Source organism: Podarcis liolepis (assembly GCF_965112155.1).
Source record: "Podarcis liolepis genome assembly, chromosome: Z".
Lineage (NCBI taxonomy): Eukaryota > Metazoa > Chordata > Lepidosauria > Squamata > Lacertidae > Podarcis > Podarcis liolepis.
Genome location: NC_139570.1, coordinates 35,431,785 through 35,457,724, shown reverse-complemented (window position 1 = coordinate 35,457,724; position 25,940 = coordinate 35,431,785). Strand labels below are relative to the sequence as shown.

At 44.6% G+C, this 25,940-nt stretch overlaps 1 protein-coding gene across 10 annotated transcripts in view; it reads right to left on the bottom strand.

Annotated features, from left to right (window-relative positions):
* The window catches only part of FUBP3 (far upstream element binding protein 3), a 61,342-nt gene that overhangs the window by 21,860 nt on the left and 13,542 nt on the right, over positions 1–25,940 (bottom strand). For 4 of the 10 annotated variants that reach the window (XM_083485190.1, XM_083485189.1, XM_083485184.1 and 1 more), the window contains 6 exons: positions 24,598–24,703; positions 11,488–11,538; positions 10,884–10,917; positions 8,730–8,776; positions 7,468–7,539; positions 6,341–6,398 (listed from right to left, as the gene is read on the bottom strand). In XM_083485190.1, coding sequence (XP_083341316.1) covers positions 6,341–6,398; positions 7,468–7,539; positions 8,730–8,776; positions 10,884–10,917; positions 11,488–11,538; positions 24,598–24,700 — 365 coding nt within the window. In that variant the 5' untranslated portion in view covers positions 24,701–24,703. Of the gene's footprint in view, positions 1–6,340; positions 6,399–7,467; positions 7,540–8,729; positions 8,777–10,883; positions 10,918–11,487; positions 11,539–24,597; positions 24,704–24,988; positions 25,031–25,940 lie in introns of those variants that run through there. The other 6 variants (XM_083485193.1, XM_083485186.1, XM_083485191.1 and 3 more) reach the window with 3 other exon arrangements.

Here is a 25,940-nt window from a genome sequence, read left to right as displayed (position 1 = left end):
ATAGCCTCAAGGAAAACAGCTATTATATTGCAAACACCCCCATCTTGCTGGGTGTAAGGGGTGGGGACTACCACTGGAATACAGGGAGTTTGGGGAGGGGAGGAGAAAAAAAGAGAGAAAAGACAGGATACAGAAGGGAGAAAATAACCAGCGGCCATGATGGCAACTCTCTGCTTTGGATCAGATTCCCCTCTCTCAGGCACACCCCATTTTGGAGTAGGAGAGAGCAGAGAAGGAGCTCACAAAGTCCGACCAGCACCTCAAATGCTTCCTTTTTACTGCGGTGGCTTTTCCTACCCGATACACCTCTCCCATCACCATGTCCACTTGTAGCTCAAGTGGAAGAGCATCTGCCTTGCATGCAGAAGGTCCCAGGCATGATCCCTAGCATCTCCAGATGAGACCTCCTGCCTGAAAGGCTAGAGAGCCACTGCCTGTCAGCGTAGACAACACTGGGCTAGAGTCAGTGTAAGGAAATCATTCCTTTATTTCGAACCATGATGTCAGGAATCCTTTTGTTATAATAGAAGGGCCATAGCTCAGTGGCAGAGCACTTGCTTTGCATGCAGAAAATCCCAGGCTCAGTGCCTGGCAATTCCCAGGCAGGGCTGGGAATTGCTCTCAATGCCCGTTGCTCTCAAACCTCTCCAGCCACTGCCAGACAGTGTAGGCAAAACTGAGCTAGATGGAGCCATGGTCTGACACTGTATAAGGCAGCTTCCTGTGTTCAGTCCCTGATGCTTCTGGTCCCTATGACCAGTTAGCCACTGGTGAACTGACACCTAGCTCACCCAGCAGCACACAAAAGAGAAAAAGACACCATCCTTCCACCTTTGCATTTGTGCAGGTTTTGAAAAGGATGAAACTCAAGTGAGTCACCGTGATCATAAACTGCAGCAGCAAAAGGAAAGCGCTCTCTCTCTTCTCACTTAGCTCTGAAGAAACAGACCTTTAAGCAGAAATCCACAAAGTCTCCACCCAGGTACTCTGTGCAACAAATGTATAATGCACCTCCATTTTTCTGGATCTTATAGCTTCTTTACCTTACAGTTTTCCTTTTGCTCCAAAACAAAAATACTGGAGGAAGGGTAGAGGTCAGAGGGAGCCCACTTCAGTACCAGCACAAAATAAATACGCAAAAAATCCAACCAGACTGCTTTGCCCTCTAACATGCACCTCTCAGTTATATTTATCCTTACACCTACGGAAGAAGAAAAAGAAAATCCAGGAAACCTCAATGCTTTTTTCAATCATCCAAATGCAACTGAAAAAAAGGAAAGAAAAAAAAAAGATCCCAACAGATGGATTTGGAAAAAACCCACCTACCCAAAGGCTGCGGGAGAGAAAGAGCAGCTCCATATGGCTAAGTGGGTTCCTGTTAAAGCCAAAGGCTCGTGGCTCCAAGTCCCAGCGGGGAGGTGGTCCTCAAAATGGCTTGGGAAGAGGCAAGCTCAGCTCCTGGGGAGGGGGAGGGAGGAAACACTGACCCTAAATTTTTCTATAGGGCGAGAGAGAGAGAAAGAGAAAGAGAGCAGAATCCCCGCCCACCATCCCCCAGCTGGGCTGCTGGGTGGAACATTCTTGCAAGGGGCTTTGGGAGGGCCGGGGGCGAGGGGGGAAATAGCCAGCAGCACCTAGGACAACGTCTCACACCAAAGGAAGTGGCCGGTGGTGATGGTGGTGTTAACTGACACATGCCCGGCCCCAAATGGAAACATCTTGACTTGCAGGTTTCTGCAGAACCAATGCCTCATAAGTTAATAAGCACATAAGAAGAGCCTGCTGGTTCAGGGCAATGGCCCACCTAGTCCAGCTTCCTGCTCTCACAGTGGCCAGCTAGATGCCCCAGTGGAAAGCCCCTCACAAGCAGTACGTGAGAGCAATAGCACCTCTCCCAGCATGTGATTTCCAACAACTGGCATTGAGAGGCAACCTGCTCTTGATACTGGAGGTGTAAAATCAGAACAGCCCTGCCGGATCAGGCCAGTAGCTCATCTGGTCCAGGATCCTGCCCTCAGAATGGTCGACTAAATGCCTCACGGGAAACCTGCAAGCAGAAGCTGAGCACAACATCACTCTTCCCTCCTCTGATTTCCAGCAACTGGTATTCAGAGCACACAGGCAGAACATAGCCATCAATAGCCTTCTCCCTCTGATGAGGAGGATAATTAGTTGATTGAGGCATGTTTCTGGTAGTGCCCTTTTTAGACTGAGAAGGTAGATAAAGGAGGCCACTTGAGCATGCAGTCATCCTGGGGAAACCAAGAACTCCCCTCATTTGATCAGATGTGGCCAATGAAAACTAGCCACTAGGCTAGTCCAAAAACCCACCCACCTAGGCAAGTGTTTCTCACCCTCCAAGCACTGGGGTTGCCAACGCAATGCTCCCCTCCAGATGTCTCTTGGGACTCCCATTTCCCCTCACCTTTGAGGATTGGCCTTACTGGCTACTGGGTGTTAAATACTCAACAACATCTGGAGAATGCCACACTGTCTGGCAGGATACATCCCCCCCCAAGAGAGCAGTGATTAAAGCATTGGACTAAGACATGGGAGATCAGGGTTCAAATAGCCACTTGGATGGACTTCCAGGAAAAAGGAATTATGGACTGTCGTTCTACCAGAAGATAATTATGTGCTGATTGATGATAGTCAGACAGACATTCTGGATATTAAATCACTCTGGAAAATAAGGGTGAATGAGTGGGAGAATCCTCATATACTTTGATTGAGGCTGTTCTCTGCTGTCTGTGACTGGGGACTTGTACAGGGGTCAGAACAAGCTGAAGAGCAAGTACCTGACACTATGTAAGAAGTATGCCTTATGGGTATAAAATCTGTATCCTCTCTTTCATAAACACTTTCATGATAAGAAAAACTATCTCGGATAGATTTATATGTCTGCTGGCTAAAATCTGTAATTGGAAATCCTGTAAAAACTACTTTCTGTCGTTAAGAGTAACAAAGGGAAAATGGGTCTAAGCAAGAGCAAAAAGCTTGATTTATGAATGACAATAAAGATTAAACGGATGAGGCGATTACTTCTTTTCCTTCTTTTGGAAAAAAAAGAAACTGAAAGTAAAGAACCCTCAGTGGGGAAAGAATCTTGCTGTGGCTGTGAAGGTGCTCCTAAGGTGGAACCTTAGGGGGAGTTGGAACTTATAGTTACAAATAACATCAAAAACATCAAAAGTATCCAGTATAGCAAATATATCTTTGACTTTTCCAGTGACTGTTGGGATCATTCAGCAGTTGTTGGCTGAACAATTAAAAACTATCAGATCAATATTTGATGAATCAGAGGGCGATGAAATGGAAAATATCTAGAGACTTCAGACCAAATCAATGAAAAGCTGGCAGGACTGGATGATGAAATAGTAAAATGGGGGAAAGCAGATGATGGAATGGAATTGCCTTCTATTCAAGGATTTGGAGGAAAGGATGGAATCATAAATGGAGAGATGGAGAGTCATCTGCATTTGACACTGATGAAGCTGCGAGAAAAAGAAGTCTAAGGAAAACCCCAGTCCTGGCCTTTCTTCAGTTCTAGCAGAGAGAAAGTATTCTGCATATGATTTGAAGTGGATTCAGATAATTATGCTAATAAATACATGGTGCTTTATCTGAAAAAAAAATGAAAAGGGAAGCTCCTAGAGGAGGAGATCCAGAAACTATAGTAAACAACATAAAATGGAAAACAGGAAATTGAATTTGAACATACGGAACTGGGTAAGAATTGAAGAATATATAGTAAGGAGAAGGGGGAATTAATATTATTAATAGAGGTAAAGTTAATTACTAGTAATAACAATTTGGGAATCCCTCCTAAATATTTCGTAAGAAGAAGAAATGAATGATTAAGACACTTTGACTTAGAATATGGTTTGACAGAAAGAGGGGAAGATGGATATTAACACTGACAGAATGTCATTAATAATCTTTTTCTTATGTAACCGACAGACAGAAAATTGGAAGCTTTTTTTCTCTATCTTTAATGGTCCCCCCCCCATTGTTTTCCCCCTCTTGTCTTTTCTTGTTTCCCCTCCCCCCTTTTTTTCTTCATGTTTCTTTTGGAATACTAGGTTTGGGGGCCTTTATTAAGCTCCAGGAATTAAGTATTTATGGGGTGGTGGATGGCTGATGGAGGACCCTGGTTGGAAGAAAGGGAAGTGTTGGTGTCCCAGGGTGAGAGGCTGGGGGTGTGTGGAAATCAGGGATTCCAAGTGAGAGCTAGGAGGGACTGCTCTCCTCTATAGGTGATGGGGGCTGAGAATCACCTCCAGGAGAGGACTCAGTATTCTACTTGTTCTCTTTGTAGTTTCTATAGCTATTACCTTATTGATAAACAATGTATTCAAATACCCTCTTGGACATGATCTTCATTGGCCTTGGGCCAGCCACTGCTACTCTCAATCTAACCTATCTCATGGGATTGGTGTGGGGATTAAATGAAAACTAGGACCTGGGAGAACAGGGCTCAAATTCCTCCCTTGGCTATAAAGCTGAACTAGGTTGGCCTTAACCTAGTTACTGCCTCTCTCAACTTAACCTACCTCTCAGGGTTGTGGTGGGAGAAAACTGGGGAGCAGGAGACAATGTCACCTTGAGCTCCTTGGAGGAAAAGTGGGATATAAAAAATGTAAAAAAATGAAAGCTCTTGCATCTGCTGTTTTTTTCATTCCTCTGCTGCTGCCCTTTCTTAACTGATTGTCCTCACTGACAGAGAGAAGAAAGAGGTTCTCTTTGCTCACCAGGAGTGGGGTGGGGGCTTGGAAACGTTTCTTCTCTTGAACAAGCCACTGTTCAAGTGAGCAAAGACCTTTGGATGCCTCTGCAACAGGCTTTTTAAAAAAATGATTTTTTACACAGAAGGGAGAGAGATCCTTTGTGCTTGTCTAGGAGGTTTGAGAGAGTATTGAGGGGTCTCTCCCCATTAACACTATAGCTTGAAGATGGTAAGTTACACCAGTCTTCGGGAGCTTCTTCTTTTCATCAAGCTACAATGCAAGTGAGAGAAGACCCTGGGTGTCACACTCAAGCCCCTCAAGTGTCTCTCCCACTCAAGGTATCTCTCCCATTGTTTACTTTCCCAATACAGTGGTACCTCGGGTTACATACGCTTCAGGTTACATGCGCTTCAGGTTACATACGCTTCAGGTTACAGACTCCGCTAACCCAGAAATAGTACCTCGGGTTAAGAACTTTGCTTCAGGATGAGAACAGAAATTGTGCTCCAGCGGTGCGGCGGCAGCAGGAGGCCCCATTAGCTAAAGTGGTGCTCCAGGTTAAGAACAGTTTCAGGTTAAGAACGGACCTTCGGAACGAATTAAGTACTTAACCCGAGGTACCACTGTACTTCGGTGCAAATGAAAGAGGACTTTGGGGTGGGAGGAGGGGGCAAGCAAAGTAAATAAACACGAGTAAGAAAAGAGCTTGCTGGATCGGTCCAATGATCCATCTAGTACAGCATCCTGCTCTCATAGTGGCCAGTCAGATACCTGTGGGGAAACCTGCAAGGAGGACCAGAGCTCGAGAACACTCTCCCCTCTTGTGATTTCTAGCAACTAGTATTCAGAAGCACTATGGAGGCAAAACATAGCCATCACGGCCAGTAACCATTCTCCTTCATGAATTTGTCCAATCCCTTTTTTAAAGCCATACAAATTGATGGCTATCACTGCCTCTTGTGGAAGCAGGTTCCACAGTTTTAACTATGCACTGCATGAAGAAGTCCTTTATTTTTATCTGTCCAGAATCTTCCAACAACCAGTTTTGTTGGTTGTCTGAAAGTTTTCATGTTACAAGAGAGGGAGCAAAACTTTTCTGCATCCACTTTCTCTATGCAATTCATACTTCTATAAATCAGTTTTTAAAAACAGAAACAGAGGCTCCCCTGAAAGCTACTTATTTATATGTGGAACCCTCCAAGTGATGGGGCTCACCACTTGCCATTAATAACAAGAGTTGCATGTCAGAAGGCCAGTTAAATGCTTCTCTGGGGTCTTCTCTGCAGCACCAGGCTAACTTTTCAACCCTTAAAAGGGTACCCTCGTTCAAGCAAACTCACTCAAGAGTTTTTGTAGAGGACCACAAAGACACTCTACGCTGCGAAATGGAGGTAAACAGCCCTTCAATGGGCCAAACTGTTGAGCTATTATGTATGAGATAGAAGTGTTTGGAGCAGAGTGAGTCTATGCTGGCTATAAAAAGGACAGCAAGCAACTGAAGAGAAGAAAAAGGGTAAGAGAAAAACAAAAAAGGAAGAGGGAAGAGGACTAAGGGGAAGAAGTGGAGTCAACCAATGTTATATAAATGTATATGCCAATTAAAAAAAGCTCACTCAATGCTCTCTGGCGTTCCAGTCAGCACGCAGGGTCTCTCTGGCATTCCGCCACTGTCTGTAAAAGACAAAACAAAAGAAAAGAAAGATGAACAGGTACTGGGTATCTGACAATTCTCAGCAGCCTATCAGTTTCCAGCTGGTTGAATAAAAAAGGCTGGATTACTTCAGTGCATTCTATGTTGGGCTGCCCTTGGGCTTGGTTTGGAAGTTCTGTGCAGAACACAGAGGCCAGGCTCCTCATGGGGGCACCTGGCGGACAGCATGCGACACCTTTGTCAAAACATCTGCACTGGCTGCCCATCCACCACTGAGCCAAGTCCAAGGCAAATTAGTTTTGTACTAATTTACAAAGCCTCAAATAACTTAATAAACTTAACTCAAATAAATAAAGCACACGCAGAGACGCACACTCTGCCTGGCTATGTGTAAAACAGAGTTTGGCTTTTGGAAGCACAGAATCTTGAGTTCTGTCCCCTATATAAACCATCCAGGCAAGCAAATTCTGCACACATTCCCTTCAGCGTCCTTGTTTTAGTCTCAATATTGTTATTCATGGGGAACGGAGTGATGCCAGGCTTCTACCGGTAGCGTGAGCAATGAAAAAAACCTCACCTGGCATTGAACAACTTAGGACCAAGGTTGCTATATCCACTGTCAGCCCTACTCAAGTGTAGACCCCTTGAAAATTAATGAAGCTAAGAGAGTTGGTCAAGTTTATTGATTTTTCAGAGTCAACTCTTAGAATGGACTAACAATGGCTGCAACACCATGGTTCCAAAATTGTTCAGGGCTCTTAAAGCAGTCTCTAGATTGCCGCCTTCTAGGGAGGAAGGAAGGTACTGATTTTGGGAGAGGAATGTGGGGCATGGTTTTTTCCATTGGGACTGATCCTTCTCGTGAAGGAGAGGGAGAAGGCTTTGGCCCTGGTGAGGAGCCTTGCAGGAGAGTACTTTTGGAGTCTAATAGAATGTTTCATAGGACATTTCTATTATCCTAGCTTTCAAGTTGGTCAGACCGTTTTATATTTAATATACCAATCTAAAAGACTAGTAGGTGTGTGTAATCTTAGTGCTGCCTTGGTTCTTTGGGAAGCTGGAGGTGGTGAGGGGGTGAAATAACCTTACCTGGCGCAATCTGAATTTTGCAGCCTGACTCTGCCTGAATCCGAGAAATCTGCTCACCACCCCGGCCGATAACTGAAATAAAATTTGAAATTGATCAGGATTTTGCTGCTGCCAACAGACTAGAATATTGCTGGGTTTTTCATTATTTCAAGAGCAAGATGTGAACAAGCACATGACTGAAGTTTTGCATACATCTATGAAGGGAGCATTTGTAAACTTAAATGTCTGCAAGAAGATGAGGTGAAGAAGAAATGCTCCAAAATCACAAGTTTCAGGTCCTCCGCCCACCTATCTGTTAAGTGCAACTGAGTTGACACCTTCAGTCAACAAACAATTGACCACTCCCATCCAGCTCTGCTAAACCAATAGCACAGCCTCAAATTCTGCTGGCAGGCCATCCTGCTTGTGGCCTTTGGGGCATCTGGAGAGAACAGGATGCTGGACTAGTTGGGCCTCTAGCCTGAGCCATCAGGGCTTCTCTTAAGTTCTACTAGCATGCCTGGAAGCAGGATGCCTTTGAATACCAGTTTGCTGGGAGTGCACTCAGCTTGATGACTTCCCACAGGCATCTGGTTCATCAGTGGGAGATCCAGGTGCTGGACAAGATAAGCCACCTTTGGCTGCATCCAGCTGCAAGGCTCTTCTTATGTTCTACCACCACTACCTCCGAGTACTAGTTGCTAGGAACTACAGGTGGGGAATGTGCTGCTGTTGCACTCAGGTCCTGTTTGTGGGTTTCACAGTGTGGGTGTCACAGTGGCACCTGGTTGGCCACTGTGAGAGCAGGAAGCCAGACTGGATGGGCCTCCTTTGGCCTGATCCAGCAGGGCTCCTCTCCTGAACCTGGGACCCTGAGCAGGCAAGCATATGCTTCACCACCAAGCTGCACACCCTCCCCCTTGAAATAGCCCTTCAATGGTATATCCTCCCCCACACACATACACCCCAAACCATTTCTCCTCTGCTCACCCCCTCCAACCCCTCCCTGCCAGCACATTACCGGCAAAGTTGGCCATCAAGGTCTTTAACTACAGGCCACTGTAGCACTCAGGAAGTAACTAAATTATCCTCAATTGATTTTAAGGTTCACGTGGAAAGCATTTCCCCCGAAATTGCCACGTTCTCAGCAGCATTAACAGAAATCCGCGCTGTTATGCTGAGCACTACCTATCATAATATATATTAGTCCTCAGATGGAAGGAGTGTTCACAAAGGCCCCGTATGAAGGAAAGAGAAAAATTGCTGCAAACCAGAATACTTACTGAATCCAACCATTTTATCAGGCACTTTGAATTCTTCGGTTATTACCCTGAAGAAAAGAGAAAAGGGGAGACTCATCACGACAGATAGACATCGTCGCCTTTTCCAATAGCATCAACTGTCACAGGACATTTAGGAAATTGAGTTTTCATCCCCAGAAAGTGAAGTAGGAACTAGTTCCAATGTTATGGAAAACTGGGTGATGAAGAATGGAGCTTTTAGCCAGAAGCCCCTACCAGCTTCCTACAAGGGTGTCTGGAAAGGTGCCCTCAAAAGAGTCAGTCCATGCCTGAAGTGCTGTCGGGAAGGGTTTGCTCTGCCCCATCTCAGGGCTTGAAGCACATTGCAGACATGGGCATGAGCTTTTCAATGTGGTGGTGCACCAACTCTAAAGAAGGCTTGGTACCAATGCTGCTGAGTTTACAAGGCCAGTTGAAAGGACACTTCTTTGCCCAGGATTTTGCAGGGGTTTGATTCAGTTTGGCTGGCTGCAAATTAACAGCTAGCCCATTTGTACTACAGTCATACAGTGGTGCCCCGCAAGACGAATGCCTCGCAAGACGAAAAACCCGCTAGACGAAAGGGTTTTCCGTTTTTCGATGTGCTTCGCAATACGAATTTCCCGATGGGCTTGCTTCGCAAGACGAAAACGTCTTGAGAGTTTTGCGATTTTTTTCGCTCCCCCCCTTTTTCTAAGCCGCTAATAGCCTTTTAGCCGCTAATCCGCTAAGCCTTTAATAGCCGCTAAACCGCTAATAGTGCTAATCCGCTAAACCGCTAATAGGGTTGCTTCGTAAGACAAAAAAACCGCTAGACGAAGAGACTCGCGGAACGGATTATTTTAGTCTTGCGAGGCACCACTGTACCTCAGGTTGAAGTAGCTTCAGGGTAAGTATTTGCGGGCTGCAGCGACCCAGAAGTAACAGAGCATGTTACTTATGGGTTTCGCCGCTCACGCATGCGCAGACGGTCAAACTGAGATCATGCGCATGTGCGAAAGCAGCGAATTGTGACCTGTGCACCTGAAGACACGGGTTGCATTCGCTTCTGGATGCGAACGGGGCTCCAGAACGGATCCTGTTCACATCCAGAGGTACCACTGTACTGAGAAGGAGAGGAAGTAAGTAATATAAAACTTATATATTGCTGATTGTGAAAAAACAACAACCTCAAAGTAGGTCGTGCCCAGGATCCTATTCCAAAGGCAAAAACTAGGCTGGGATCCCAAAAGGCAGGCTGTTTTTGAGTATACATCTGGTGGGGGGGGTGGCTTTGGGCTTGCAGCTCTTGCATACCACCAGAAAATACATCATGCTACAAGGCAACCTGCTTTCTAAACCAAGTGGGAAGGGCCACAGCTCTCCCAACAGCATTCTCCAGGTAGGATTTTTTTGTAAACCACTTCAAGGGTTTTTATACGATCAAGCAGTGAACAATTTCACCAAATAAGTAACTCAATAACAGGACTAGGGGTGTCCTCTGGCCTCACACATTTGAGAGCTGCTGACAGTCAGAGAAGGCAATACTGAGCTAGATGGATTTATGGTAAAAGGTAACTTCCTATTTGGGAAGAGACATAGCTCAGTGGCAAAGCACCCGCGGTGCATGCAGAAGTTCTCAAGGCTCCAAACCTGACAGCATTCTCATGTAGGACTGGGAATGACCCCGGTCCCAACCCTGCTGCCAGTCAGAGTAGACAATACTGCACTAGATAGATGAATTGTCTGATACTGTGCATACACATACAAAAACAACACTCTTACTGATAGCCTTTCAAAAGAAGCCTATGCTTTGGCACAAAAATCTGTTGTTTCAAGGTTTTAGTGGGGTTTTTTTCCAAACTCCATTTGGCTACCCTAAGCAGCTTCATGAATCTCAGCCCAAGACACGACGTTTAATTCAATGCAGACCTTCCTTTCTGCGTTACCCACTGCGTACGCGTGCCTCATCTCTTTCCAAACAAATGCATGCAATATCCAGGAACGCAAGCAGAAAACTTCAGTCTTGGGGCGGGGGCATGTGGGAAGAGGAGAAACTGAGCCTACACAGTTCTGCCACGTTCTCAACCTCTGACTCTCTAACACTCCAGTACAGATGGCAGATCAATAAACAATTAGAAGTGATCAATAAATAATAAAACATAACCCACTGCTTACCTTTGATGTACCAGGGCCCCTAACTGGTTACCTACTGTGTCGGAGAAGAGAGAGAAAAGAAAAAAATCAAAGCATTAGTACGGATAAACTAACTTCATCTCTATAGCAGGGGGGGAAAAGAGTTCTTACCATTTTCATCAAGGGGGGAAAAGAGAGCGAGAGAGAAAATAAAGGAGAAGCAGTGCTAAAAAACAGCAATTTGGGTTCAGTGGCTGAAATGAATGTGTTACGTGGAACAAGAAACAGGAGGGGATTTCTTGATCAACAACAGCGGAGAAGCGAAGTGTCCAGCTGAACGCAGGATAGGAAATTGATCCACCTTGCTCCCATGCGGTGAGAGGCATGGGGAGGGGGAGAAATCCAGCACCTCAGGATCCCAGAATCCCTAGAAAAGTGCAGCCCACCCCAACCTCCCCAAATTAAACCCAGTGTAAAAAATAATAATAATAAAAGATCAAGCAGATTGGTACAGCATTTAAAAGGTGGGAAGAATAAGAAGCCATAATACACAAGAGATTTGGAAGGATTTAGTCTAATCAAACGCACTGAGAGAGAAGAGAGAGAGATTGAGGAGGGGTTTGGGAGGGGGGGACTTGCAACATACTTCTCTGGGTTTCTCTTAACTGTGCTCCATGGAGCCAATTTACCCGAAGACCTGTTAAAGGAATAGGGCTGTTAAAGAACCTTGCATCATCACCAAGTTTTATGTGCTATGACATTTCTACTCAATACGACCAGGGGAAGAGCTATGTGCAAGGTTGTCTTCTGTGCGTGTACACACACACCCCAATCGGAAAGTTTCCATTAGTTGTTGTCACTACAATTTATTACCTGCCCTTCACCCTAAGGTTTACAATTATTAAAACACAACCTTAATGCTAAAACACAATACAGTGGTGCCCCGCAAGACGAATGCCTCGCAAGACAAAAAACTCGCTAGACGAAAGGTTTTTTCGTTCGCGATTTGCCTCGCAAGACGAATTCCCCTATGGGCTTGCTTCGCAAGACGAAAACGTCTTGCGACTTTGTTAAACCGTTTAAACCGTGCTTCACAAGACGAAAAATTCGCTAGACGGCAAAAATTGCGGAACGAATTAATTTCGTCTTGCGGGGCACCACTGTACCGCATGATAACAGAAACAGTTTAACACAACTTAAAATTACAAAATGAGCTGTATCCTAAAAATATACATGTCTCAAGTATATACAACTTATTCTTGCATTTGCAGCAGGGTTGGATAGATGACACTTTGGGTCCCTTCCAACTCTACCATGCTAAGATTCTATGTGCCAAAAGCCAGGGTAGGGTGATGTGTCTTCCGAATTTGCCAAAGATGCATAGTGAAGGCACCATATGCACCCACAACTTAGGAGCTTAGCACCAGGGAGAGTCTGTAGAGAAGGATGCAGTTTTTCAGGTATTTGGGGTCTAAGCTAGTTAAGGCTTTAAACACTAATGTGAGCACCTTGAATTGTGTCCAGAAACAAACCAATACATCTATTTAAAAACAAGTGTTATATGAGATCTGAAGGGAACCCCAGCTGGCAATCTGGCCACCACATTTGAGGCCAACTGAAGTTTCCAAGTTGTCTACAAGGGCAGCTCCATGTAAGGCACATTGCAATAATCCAATGTGGAAGTTACCAGAACACGGAGTACAGTGGCCAAATCATCTCTCTCCAAAAGGGGCCGCAGCTAGTGAGCCAGTTCGAGCTGAAGAAAGACATTCCGATCAGTGAGGTCACCTGAGCCTCAAGTGACAATGTTGAATCCAGGAGTGCCCCCTCCCCACCGAGTGCAATAATCTCTCCCACATCAAAGGGCTGAATTGCAAATAAGAGACAGTAGCAAAGCTACGGGGGGGGGGGCGGGGACCATGTTGTATCCAACTAAATTATGAACAAGTTCCTCAAGTGCAACAGAACTTCTCTCTACCCTACTTCACCCCTGCATCTGTTCCAGAAAATTGTGGTGGAAGAACACCCAGAGCAGATTGGCCAGGGGAGGTGGAGGCAGAGCAGTGGCGGTGGGAAGTTATGTTGTGCTCCAGAAAGCTATTAAGCACCCACAATAATTACATTAACTCCTCTAGTTGTGAGGCTTTGAATACATATAGAATTGATCTACAACAAAAGAAGAGATCCAATGATACATCAAACTCAAGGGGTAGGCCCACAGAAATAAGTGGACTAAAGTCTATGAGCTTCAGGGGGCCGACTACATGCCTAATTCAGATACCACCTGAAGAGTCTCCTGGCACCTTAAAGACTCATTGCATTAGCGTCCATGGACTCCAGGCCACTTTGTTGGATCAGCAGTTTTGGCAAAGAGTCATTCCTTGACCAACATGAACAAACCTAAAATTGTTGCTTAACTTTTAGAGACGATACCTGCCCATACAACAACAACTGTGAACACAGGAAGAGCCATAGGTCAGTGGCAGAGCACCTGCTTTGCATGCAGAAGGTCACAGGTTCTTTCCTGGGCAGCATCAGCAGGTAGGACTGGGAGAGACGTCCGGTCTGAAACCCTAGACAGCCGCTGTCAGTTAGCTCCCTATGTCCCTGTTTAAATCAGCCTTCAATTCTGAACCCTGAGGACTGGAATCTTAGCTCATTTTCAGGGGAAGCACCACACACAGCTCAGTGGGTAGACAACTGTTTTGCAGGCAGAAGATCCCAGTGCAATCCCCTACATCTCCAGGTGGGGCTGTGAAAGATCCTCTGACTAAAACCAGGGAGAAACACTGCCAGGCAGTGTAGAAAATACTTAGTAAGCTGGAGACAGGGTCTGACTCAGTATATAGCAGCTTCCTTTGTTCATACAATGGTTTGTACCTTAAGGCTATGCGAACCAAACAGAGTCCACTTGCCCACCCAAAAATGGGGGTTTGGGGGGGATGCTCAGTAGGAAGCACCCAACATATCCCATTTTATGCTCATGCAAGCAGAACCTTAGCAGAACGTCTCACAAAAATGAGTTGCTGAGATATAACAACTGGCAGAAACCATTTCAATTGCATCTCCTTGCCGAGGGGCAAACAGACTAAACTTCAATGTGATAAATTTTCGCCCCACCACTACCCTGGGCACCCACATACTATTTTTAACCTGAGATTAAGTGGGCCATCCTAGGAATCAAAGTGGTGTCGGAAGGGCAGGTACACACACACACACACACACAACACGAAATTGAGGAGTGATAAAATACTACCAAAGCTCATCACGGTCTCTGATTAAATACATGTTTTAGGCAAATAAACACAACAGGCAAAAAGATGGCCAATCTATTTCTGCTCTACATCAATCACTTCCTGACAATAGAGGTCCCCAAAGTCATCGACCAAGTGCCAATATTTTTATTGCTCTGCATCTCTTAGAATGGGAGCTGCCACTGAGCAATTAACACCCTGATATGCCTTTTGAAAGTTCCCACTGCGAACTGAAGGAGCTCGTATTGGCTTCTGATCAATCTCATGGGAGCAGTGTATGACAGAGCGGGGAAGCCGGTGGCCAGAGCAGGAATCTACAAGGGATGCAAAGGTCTTTTTTAAATTGTGGAGAATGAGGATGCTGGGATTGTTGGGGGCGGCGGCGGGGGGGGGGGGAGGAGCTTGCTAGCTGTCATCCCAAATCCATGTCTGCTCCTCTCTAATCAGGACCACAGAGGATTAAAGGGATGCTCTGGGGTGTCTTCTATCTACTAGAGAATGTTTCCCAACTGGGGGCCAATTCCCCCCCCCCTATTGGGACCACAGGTGAAAATTGAATAAATGGGGGGCCACAGCACAAGGCTAGGGGGCCACAGAGGGAAGTGAGAAGTCAAGGGGGGAAAACAATTGTTAAAAATCCTCATTGGCTGGCTATCCACTTGGCCAATCACAAATGGCTAAGGGGCAGGGCCTAGCACTCCTTTTTGCCACATGCATTTTCTTTGAGCAGTCCTGGTTTGTTTCTGAACTCAGTGCCTAGCTGAGCGGAGTCGTCTGGTGCTACTGACTTGCACCTAGTAAATAACTAAGGTGTCTGCAGGTAACTGCAGGTCTACTCAGCAGAAAGCTGCACTGAGTTCAGTGGGCCTTACTCTGAGGTAAGGGGGTGTGGGGCTACAGCGTTTTATCTAGGCAGCCAGGGCTCCTCCAAATGACAATATCTTTTTGCATCAGGTCAGTGAGGACCACTTGCTTTTTTATTTTTTTCCATATATACATAACTCTCTTTGCGCCTTTTGGACTGTATCTGTAGCTTTCCTCCTCTGTATCAAATAACTAGGGTCAAATGAGTGTTGCTTACTTTTAATAATATATGCTTCAACAACATTTCAGTATGTTCCTATCATTTTATGCAACAGTGTTTTACATAATGGCGTGCTCTGGTCCATGGGGTCATGAAAAGTCGGGCACGACTAAACGACAACAACAAATTTTGTATAAATTATAAAAATTATAAATAAAACATGTTTTGCTTAAAAACAGAACATTTAAATAGCTTCCTTTCTACCGGTGGGGGGGCATGGGTGTAGTCAGGACTTTTGTTAGGGAGCAGGCTTTCGTTAAGAGGGCAGAACCTCTTATTTGTATTGATTTTTACTTTTTGGGGGGACAGCTAGCCCTCTTCCCCCCTTGGCTACACTGAGGGCTGGGCACAGGAAGAAAAACAAGGTTAGAAGAGGGCCATGGTCGGAAAAAGGTTGGGAAACACTGAACACAGAGGACAGAGGGGCTCTTACGCTAGCAGCTTAGTGAGTTTCAATGCTGTGCAACACAGGGATCCAACACTCTCATGGAACTAAAAGAAACTCATCCAAATGGTGCAATCTACTAGACAATCATCACCTGTTTATGCGCACTCTAGTGCAATGATGTTCCTTTGGGACAAAATGTTTTGCTGGTGGAACAAGTATTACATACACACACAAACAAACACACACACAAACACCCCACGTCGATTCTCGAAACAGACTGTGGGGAAAATTTCAAATTGCTAACATTGACAGCAAACTTCTACTATTGATCCAAGAACTATTCAGCAATACAGAAATAACGGTCAGAGTAGGTTTAAATGGTGATATGACTGATGCTTTTAAAATGTCACGAGGAGTGAAACAAGCTTGCCTTCTGGCTCCCACTCTTTTAAACTTTCATATTAATGATTTGGTGCCAACGCAAATTCCCCATCCCTAGTAATTAGGAACAGAAATATCTCAATATTAATGTAGACAGATGATCTAGTGCTCCTTTCCCAACTGGGCCTCAAAAATCTCCTGGAGGTGTTCAGTACATAATGTAAACAAGAAGGCCTACCTATAAATTACTCATTATTTTTGGCAAACACAGTCCTAGGTATAAATGTTCAGATCAGGAAGCCATAGGACAAACTTGCTCATTTAGATGCCTTGGTGTACTCTTTAGTGAAACCCCCTATTGGAAGTGTCAAATGCAGGCAGTGCAGTTCAAAGCACAGAAAACCATAGGGACATTGATGAAGTTTTATTACAGTAAGGGAGGGCAGCTGGTTGAACCTGCTCTAAATATATTTGGTAGCAAGTGCTTACTCAAATTTTCTGTATAGCACTGAAATCTGGTGCTCTGATTTGAACTCCATTAAAGTTTTGGAAACACTGCAAAATATTTTTTTGGGAAGCTATACTCTCTACCAGAGCTTTTTTTCAGCTGGAACTCACTGGAACTCAGTTCTGGCACCTCTCAAGTGGGCACCATTGCCATTATCAGAGAACAAGGGAGGCATTCTTGGTGAGTTCCAGCCCCTCTTTTTCTAGAAAAATAGCACTGCTCTCTACCATCAGGTCAACAGCTCTTCTTCATACAGAATCCAGGTAGTCAACAATTAAGGCAAGAGCAGACTGCACTCAGTTGATCTTAAAAAATGCTACTATGCCTATTGAGCCTCTTCTTTCATTGTGCTATACAGAATTGGGTGATAACCAACTCCAGAAAGCAGCTTGTCAAGATGTTTTGGACTATTACTATTTTCAAGAACTGAGCTCTGTATTGACTTTGATAAGTGTCAACTAAGGCATTGGCTCTTCTGAATATAATCCAGAAGGGACCCACAACTAATCAGAAACACAAAAATTTTCCCTTGGTATCCACTCTTGCAAACTAGAGCTAGTTATCCAACTCTGACTAGTTTCCTTAAGAAATGCTTTCATTGAACTGTGTTTCTAAGTGATGCCCACTGCAGTCTTGGATGGTCACTACAACAGGGTCCCATACACAGGGAGATTTTGCATTTGTATTCATGTCATGTTTGCAGACATGAAGGCTGGTAACATCAACTTGGCCAAGTAAGAATCCTTTGCAGGCAGCCACAGTGCCTGGAGGCTGACAGTCAGGTTGTGTATCCATAGCAGTGACCAGAGGAGGAATGACCACTGAGAGGAATGCAGAGAAAAGAAACGCCACAGTGCATCTGCAGCAGCATTACCAGATGCTTTCATCTACCCCAGCTGCAACAAAACATGTCTCTCCCATATCAGTCTCTACAGCCACAGAGGGACTGCAACCTTCCAACAGTTTGACTTCAACCCCAAAGGCACACTTCTCCATAGTCCCCCGGGACAGACAGAAGCCAACAACCAGAGGCACCAATAAACTCATCCAGTGTGATTTCAGATTAAACTTCCAAATCACTACAACAATTTATAGTGATTTCATCTAACTCCTTTTCCCCTGGTGTTTTCTTCTCTCTAGTATAGCATGTATGTTGGCAAATTAGGTTTTAAAAAGGCAAAATAATATTGGAGCTGTCAGAGATGCACAAGGGAAACTGTTTTAGTGCTCAGGAACTTGACAATGTCTTTATTTTTATTATGTATAATTATATCATGGATATATGTTCTGTATTCTTTTATTAATACTAATACCTAATACAAGTTTGCCATGGCCTTTGGGCTAGAGCAATAAAATACAGTGGTGCCTCGCAAGACGAAAATAATCCGTTCCACGAGTCTCTTCGTCTAGCGGTTTTTTCGTCTTGCGAAGCAACCCTATTAGCGGCTTAGTGGATTAGCGCTATTAGCGGTTTAGCGGCTATTAAAGGCTTAGCGGCTTAGCGGCTAAAAGGCTATTAGCGGCTTAGAAAAAGGGGGGGGAGCGGGGAAAAATCGGAACACTCGCAAGACGTTTTCGTCTTGCAAAGCAAGCCCATAGGGAAATTTGTCTTGCGAAGCAGCTCAAAAATGGAAAACCCTTTCGTCTAGCGGGTTTTCCGTCTTGCGAGACATTCGTCTTGCGGGGCACCACTGTAACTTGAACAACGAGGGTTCTACAGGTTTCCTATAATGAGTGAGAAGGAAGTGATGGGTATTGTATCCAACTAAGTTTTGCTCAAAGTAGACTTACAGAACTTAATGGACCTACAGTGGTGCCCCGCAAGACGAATGCCTCGCAAGACGGAAAACTCGCAAAATGAAAGAGTTTTCCGTTTTGGAGGTGCTTCGCAAAACGAATTTCCTATGGGCTTGCTTCGCAAGACGACAACGCCTTGCGAGTTCCTGCGGGTTTTTTTCCTCCCCCCCCTTTTCTAAGCCGCTAATCCGCTTATCAGCTGATCCGATCAGCAGATAAGCCGCTAAAAGCCGCTAATCCGTCAATGGGCTTGCTTCGCAAGACAAAAAAACCGCTAGACGAAGAGAATCACAGAACGGATTCTTTTCGTCTTGCGAGGCACCACTGTAAGCCTACATATGTACATACGAACAGATACTACTTCAACCCACAGTTTGCTCATATTTTTAAAGGACCATCGATTTTTAAATATTTGTTTTTTACAATCACTTCAAGTAGAAAATAAGTGCATCAAGGAACAGAAGGCTGAGTCAGAACCAGAACTAGAGTTTCCTAGTCGCAAGAGCATCTGTCTCTTCTCATTTTTGAACAGGGTGTGGGAGACATTCAATGTGATACACACACCTGTAGCACAGTCCACTATCTCATGTCAAGTTCCTGCCAGGATTCAGAGCAACCTTAAGCAAAACATGTTCAAAAGATCACCTTTTTCCTCTCCTCTATAACACAAACCCTGCAAGACATGGAAGCATGTGCAAGCAGTTAAGACTAGAAGACAGTTATCCTTCCTGACAGCCCTTGTGGAGGAAATAAATTAAAAGAACATCAGAGCTCAAGGTTGCAAGGTACAGACAATCTAAAGCTCTATTTGCTGTCAAACAAGCCCATTTTGCTCTGAAAAGAGTTAGGCTAATAGAGAAGCAAACCTCTGGCTTTTTTTTTTAAACGGGGAGGGGATCGTTCAGAATGCAAGCTGCCATTTACTATCGAGGCAGAAAAAAACTTCCCATCAGCCTCCGAAATAGAAGGGTCGGCTGAACTTGCAGCCCCCATCATCGCATGTGCACTCTTTCCCCTCCCCACTTTTACATCTAGTGGGCACAATTTTAAGTTTAACGGCTGTCATTTTACTGCAAAATAAGGGAAAACGTTGCATAAAAATCGGCCCCATTTTCCAGGAGCAGCCCCCATCATTCAAAAAAAAAAAAAAAAAAAAGTCTGAGTCTACCTCAATTGAGATTTACTCTGAAGAAAAGACAAGCAACATCCACAGGATGGATTCATTTTTGTTTTGTCTAAATGAAAACGTTTTTGACAAGTGTTGAAAAGAGGACAGTGGCCAACCACAGCAGACTTAGACCACTTTCACCTGCTCCTATTTTCACTACCTTCACTAAGGGACATAGTCACAGTGGCCTTTGAGGCTCTTAGCTCCTGCTTGTTTCAAGACAGGCAGGCAGGCACATTTTGCAGCACATAATTTAAAAAAAAGGGGGGGGAATCTGTTCTGTGTTCCCAGCTCCATTTCAAGCCCAGGTCAGCTCAGCCAATTCCAGCTGCTGCTGTATATTAAGGATGCTTTAAGGGAAGGAGGTGGGTGTTAAGATTGCATCCTCAATATGGCCAATAAAAACCCCTCCACCCTCTCTTCTCCCCTTCCCCCAACACCCTAAGAACTTGTTACAACCAGCACACTGCTGTTAAGCGCCTCATGCATAATCCTCCATCAATCAGCTGCCCATTTACAGAAATGGATAGGTATGCTGTTAAAAGTCATATCTCAAGCTGAAGCTCATTGCTGCTCATCCCAGCGGTTGAGAAAGCAGCCCCAAGAATATGCACGAGTAATAGAGGTGAAGAAAAGGAACAATGAGATTTCGAATGCAAGCAAGACAAGGGCCCCTTTTTCTCTTGTTGTCCCCCTGCCCCCCAGACAGGTTCAGCAGGAACAAAATAGGTAAACGTCAATTCAAAAAGTTCCCAGAACTTTTGCCACTGATGCAAAAATTTCCAGGCTTATTTGCACTGGGGGAAATTTCAGTGCCTTTGAAAGCAATATAATTTAGCATGCTTTAATAAATGAAACTTAAAAGCTTTGAAGCACTGCCATGCTAGCTAGATGTACTTAGGAAATAAAGGTGGTTTTCCCCCACCCCCCAAAAAGGAGAAAACAGAACATCAGAATAATCTCCTGGTTTAAGAAATTTCCTCACCCCACATGGTAGCTCAATCATCATACAACCTGCTTGGCAGGGGGTTGGACTCGATGGCCCTTGTGGTCTCTTCCAACTCTATGATTCTATGATTCTATCCTAGTTAGCTCCCTGCCAGCACCGGGGCTGCTGTGGAACCTTCTCTATGGCCCTTATTTCTCTTTCAAATGAAGATCTTCATTATACTAGTCTGCATCTTTCTTTGAGTTACTTTTAACTCTTCTTATTTAAGGAACTGTTTGTTTGCATACTTCGTTGTGGTGGCAACCATTTTACTTGTTTTATAATTGTATATATTGTTGCAACCTGCCCTGGGGCTCTATGGTAAAGGGTGGGCAAGAAATCAAATAAATAAATGAACAGAACAGGGATCAGCAACAGCCTCCACAGAAGGCTTGGGATCTGGGTGAAAGGGGTGCATTGTGTAGCAAATTCTCTACATTTTCAAAGCTAAGAAGGGTCAAGTATGGTCTCACATTGGATGGGGTACAGCGTGTTGAGATTCCTACATGACCCTCAGGTTCTAACTTCTAACTCTACGATTCTATGAATTCTGAGTTTTGCAGTTGTATTAATGGTTTTTTTGGAATCAATGTTATTGTCAATTGTTATAAAATGGTTATTGATTGCTTGAATAGTCTGTTGACTGCAAATAAAATGATGGTAATGGTAAAAAACTTAATAAAATCAAACAAATTGGGGGCTGTATTCTCCTTTGCTGAAATCAGGCTTGAAAGAAGAACCTGCAGCCAAGAGGTTGCAGCATGCGTGCTTGGCTGCGCTGAGTGCTTGTGGGGCCCACAACAGTCTCTCCTGTTCACAAATGTGCCCAGGAAACCTTGACGAACACAGTCATAACTGAACAACTCCAGGGCCACCAGCTGTTCCATGTGACAACCAAAGTTAAAACGTACATAGCAAGCACATATAGCTGACTGGTGCTGAAATGTATTATAATTTAAGTCAGTGCCTAGCCGCGTTGTCTGATACATTTGTGAAGTTTTTGTTTCAGAAATAATTATAGGGAGCTGCTGCCCACTAAAACACTCAAAATGTCTTTTTCGCCAAGCATGACATGGAGAGCACATTGCAGCAAGCCAAGAGGGGGAAGGGGGGGTCACCCCATAAGTTATTTTGTTTGAGCTTAGAAATAAAGTAAAACTCACTACAAATTAAGAAAAGAGACAAAAAGAGTTCAGAGAATGCACATCCTTTCAATGCATTTAGGATCTCACAGTGAGCTAGAAGAACATTTGCATAGTTAGCCTCAGACAACAGGGCAAAAGCATTTACACACCATGAACTTAAATATGCCTCAAGCATTCAGGATCTAATCACAGAGGAATACAGGTTTGATGGGGGACCAGAGACCTGCCAGTGACCTATAACTCCCATCATCCAGGCTGGTTACGGCTGAGAGGAGTAGAGAGTTTAACAATACATGGAGGGTGAAACAGTCCCGCAGCCCTAATCTAAGAAGAGGCATCCTTCCATCCCGATTGTACCAGGGAATTCTGTTACTTAGATCAGATATGGGGATACATGGGGCCTTTCAGATATCGCTGGATTCCAACTTCTATCATCCCAGGTTACTGGCCACTATTGGTGGCTGCAGGGGCTGAAGGGAGCTGGGGTCCAACAGTATCTGAAGGACCCACAAATATCCCCCAATTCTTGTTTGCACTAACTAAACTTAAGCATTTTGATCCAGAATTTAGAACATTTAAACATTTCACTTTATATTCTGAAACCACTCCTATTTTCCCCTCCAATCTTTCCCAAACTCACCAATGGTTCCAATATTGGGCGGGTTGTGTGTGTGTGTGTGTGTGTGTGTGTGTGTATGTTTCAGATGAGGGTATGCATTCTCATTTTTAAATCAAGGTTTTCCATGCACATACTGTACTTTTCCGTCTATAAGATGTCCCCATGTATAAGACACCCCCTATTTGGGGGGACTCAAATTTAAGAAAATGAGAGGAGATGGTCCAGAGTTGCTGAGCTTTTTTGTGGAGGATTGCACATAATCCACCTCCCATCTGCCCCATCACCATCAGCAGCTGCCTAACGCCCGCCCAACTGATAGAACGTCAGCCAATCAACACCACCCATTGATGCAGCAACAAATAACACACACAATAACTGCTGACAGCCACGGCAGTAACCAATCAAATGTTCACCCTATGCACTACCCATGTATAAGGCGACCCCCCACTTTTTGGCATGATTTTTAAAGAAAAAAATATAATCTTATACACGGAAAACTACAGTACACTGATTTCGCCAACTTATTTCTGAATGCAGCCGCTCATGTGGCTGCAGTAGATGCCACACGAAGAGTTTTCTGGGAAGCCCTGGATGCAACTGAGGGATGCGGACAAAAGTCTCAACACACCTGGCTCTTTGAAACCCAGCCAATAGGATTTTTTTAAAGGGGGTATTAAACTGGAGACCATCTTAAAATCACAGCAGGTTAAACAGACCACATTTAGTCAGGGCAGTAAGCTTTTGAATGCCAATCTCAGGAGGGAAGAACTGTTGCACGCAGCTCCTGCTTGTGGGCTTCCCACTGATTTGCCACTGTAAGAACAGAAGGTTGGACTAAATGGATCAGGGCTCTTATTATTTTCTGTTCACTTGGGTTAACATGAGCCAGCTCAGTGGGGTTCACCAGCCAACCTATCTATGGTCCCACACACAGAGTCAGGCCAGTCACATAGTGAGTTAGGGGCATATCAGCCTATGGAAACCAACAGACCAATAGGACATACCTAACTCTGCAGCCGTTGGGTTTGAACTAGCAGACTCCAGCTGCCCTCTCCCCTCCTCTCGCTTCCCAGGCACAGCTTCAACTGAATTTCACCATCAACTAATCAAGGGAACATTCAATCTAGCTTCATCAGCACTGCCAAAACCTACTTGTCATTTGACAAGCCCTGCCAGCCAGGTGCAAAGATTTGATCAGTGGCGTTTAACTACCACAGTTCTGCTTTGTCTGGAAAAAGAGTAAAGTGGCTGTCCAGACATAGTGACTGTGGAAGACATTATTCTCTTAATCACTTCTGGCATTCCAGTGTTAATCTTTTTTAAAAAATAAATTTTAACAAATAAACAACATTTCAAATTTAGCAATCCATCATTCCTCCTACAACTTCCCCTGCTTCCCTCCATGGTTCCCTCAAAATTTCAGCTTATGCTGCATGTTATAGTTACTGTATACCTTCACCTTATCTCACAATAAAAACAAAAAGTTCACCCCTACTGCTACTCTTACTCAAATCCTATTTGCGTTAACATTTTTCCAGTGAGTTTCAAAGTATTCTGCAAATATTTTCCAGTCTTCTTTAAAATCTGTCTCTAATTTTATCTCTAATTTTACATGTCAAAACTTGCCAATTCTACATATTCTATCCATTTCAGCTGCCATTCTCCTTTGGTAGGTACCACCTCATCACACCCTTTTTGTGTGTATAATATGCTATCATATTCCGTAAAGAAATAGATTTATCTGTTTTGGAGGGGGGTGGATATCTGCTCCAGTTATCCCTAGTAAAAAAGCTTCTGGTCTTTTGGGGAAAGTTACCATAAATTCCAACTCATTATAAATCATCTCCCAAAAGTCCTTAGGTATTTTGCATATTCACCACATGTGGCAAAATGAATCTTCTACTACAGGGATGTCTAACATGTCAATCGGGATTGACTGGTCGATCCCTGGGAGGTTCCGGTCGATCGCAGGATCCTTTTCCTTTGTTTTTGCCTAAGAGCAGCCGTCCCGTCCCCCCATCTCCCCGCCCTTCATTTTCGCATGACTGTAGGAACGGAAGACGGAGTTTTCGCTGTAAGGCAGATTGTTTCCATAGCTATCTTTTGGTGAGCGACTAATCTCCTTTCCCCTTTACTCTAGTCCAACATTTCCCTCTTAATAATGGGGCTTTCCCCCCTAAAGCAAGCTCAAAAACTTTGAGCTGAACCCCCCCCCCCCAGGGGTAGATCACTGCCAGTTTCCCTCCCTGTAAGAAGATCACAGTCTCTTGGGAGTTGGACGTCCCTGTTCTACTACAATGCTATTCTATTAATTTGCAATAAGCACTCTGCCAACAGACATCATGCCACCAACCCCCTCCCAAAAATAATATGATTAACAGCAAGTATCAAAAGGCAAAACAGAGGAAAACCAAGGAGACTTACTTCCATCATCCAGGGGCCGTTTTACTCCGTAACCGTACACTGAAGGGTCCACAAGTGGTGTGGAATTATTCAAGTGAGGGATCTCACCAATTTTAGCAGCCATTTGCTGTAGAGAAAGAAAGAAGAAGTTTGGAACAACATGAGCAAACTACTTTACTTCTTATGTGGCTGAAACAGCAAGAAACAGCTTTTACAGCAATATATATATTGCGGGGTGGGGTGGGGAATCAAAATTTCATCATGCTAGAGCGTGACCAAAAGACACACGATGCAGCATGAGTGAGAGACGGAATCCAAGAGGAGGCTATGCAGATGGCAGCAAGTTTATAAAGGCAGGAGAAGGAACTGATTAGTTAATGGACTGAGCCAACCAGAGCACAGTACAGATTACCTGGGACATTGGTGGGTTTGCTCCTATGGAAGTGGTTGACGCAGATACTGCCAACAAAGAAATAACAAGTCGCACCCCTCCAGGGTCACTGCAACATTATACTCTCCCGCTGCTCATGCCCATTTTCCTGACTAAATTAATTAGAGGTGCCTGTTCCTAGATTCTGTTAACAGTTGAGCAACAGGCTGAAAGCAACCCCCACAGAGATGCTTTAGGAGCACATAGGACCATGGTCTGGCTCACAACTCAGCCATGGTCAGCTGGAGGTCCCCTCCACATGGGAGGTGTACAAGTCACAACTGTGGTGGGGTATGCAGGGAGTGTCCACCCAGAGGGTATGGTGCAGCAGGGAGGGGCTATGGCAGAAACATGACACAGTTTCACTGTTGTGTCAAAGGGCCGGTAGTGCAAAGGAACAATGCCATTTTGGTGGCTCAGCCAGAGGGAACCAACCTCACACTGGCAACCAAGAAACTGAATTAATGTCACATGTTAAAAAGGATACTGGGAAGCCCAGCTTGTTGGAGCTGCATCTCAACCAGTCTCCCCAGGCAGCTTGGCTACACCAAGGGATGGCTAACATGGCACCTGCAGGCACCAGTGTGCCTGTCACTATCTCCAGTGGCACCCATTAACAATTTCAGTAAATACCCCCTCAAAAATCCAAAATGCACTTAAGACTTTTTGCTCTCCCTGCTCAGTTCCTGTTTGCACTGACTCAGCCTATCAAACATCAATGTCATACCCTACCCACCAACAGCTGTCATTCTCCAAATGTGGAAACCCATACATGCTGCTCTCTGCACCCCAGAACAGCCACAACACATCACATGCCCCTATGTCAGGCTCAAGCTAATAGCTGACAAATCCTAAGCACCTTCTAATGCCAGAACACAAGGGGTGGGGTACTAAGAACTCTCCCTCCCTCTATAAAATAGTAACAGGTCTAAAC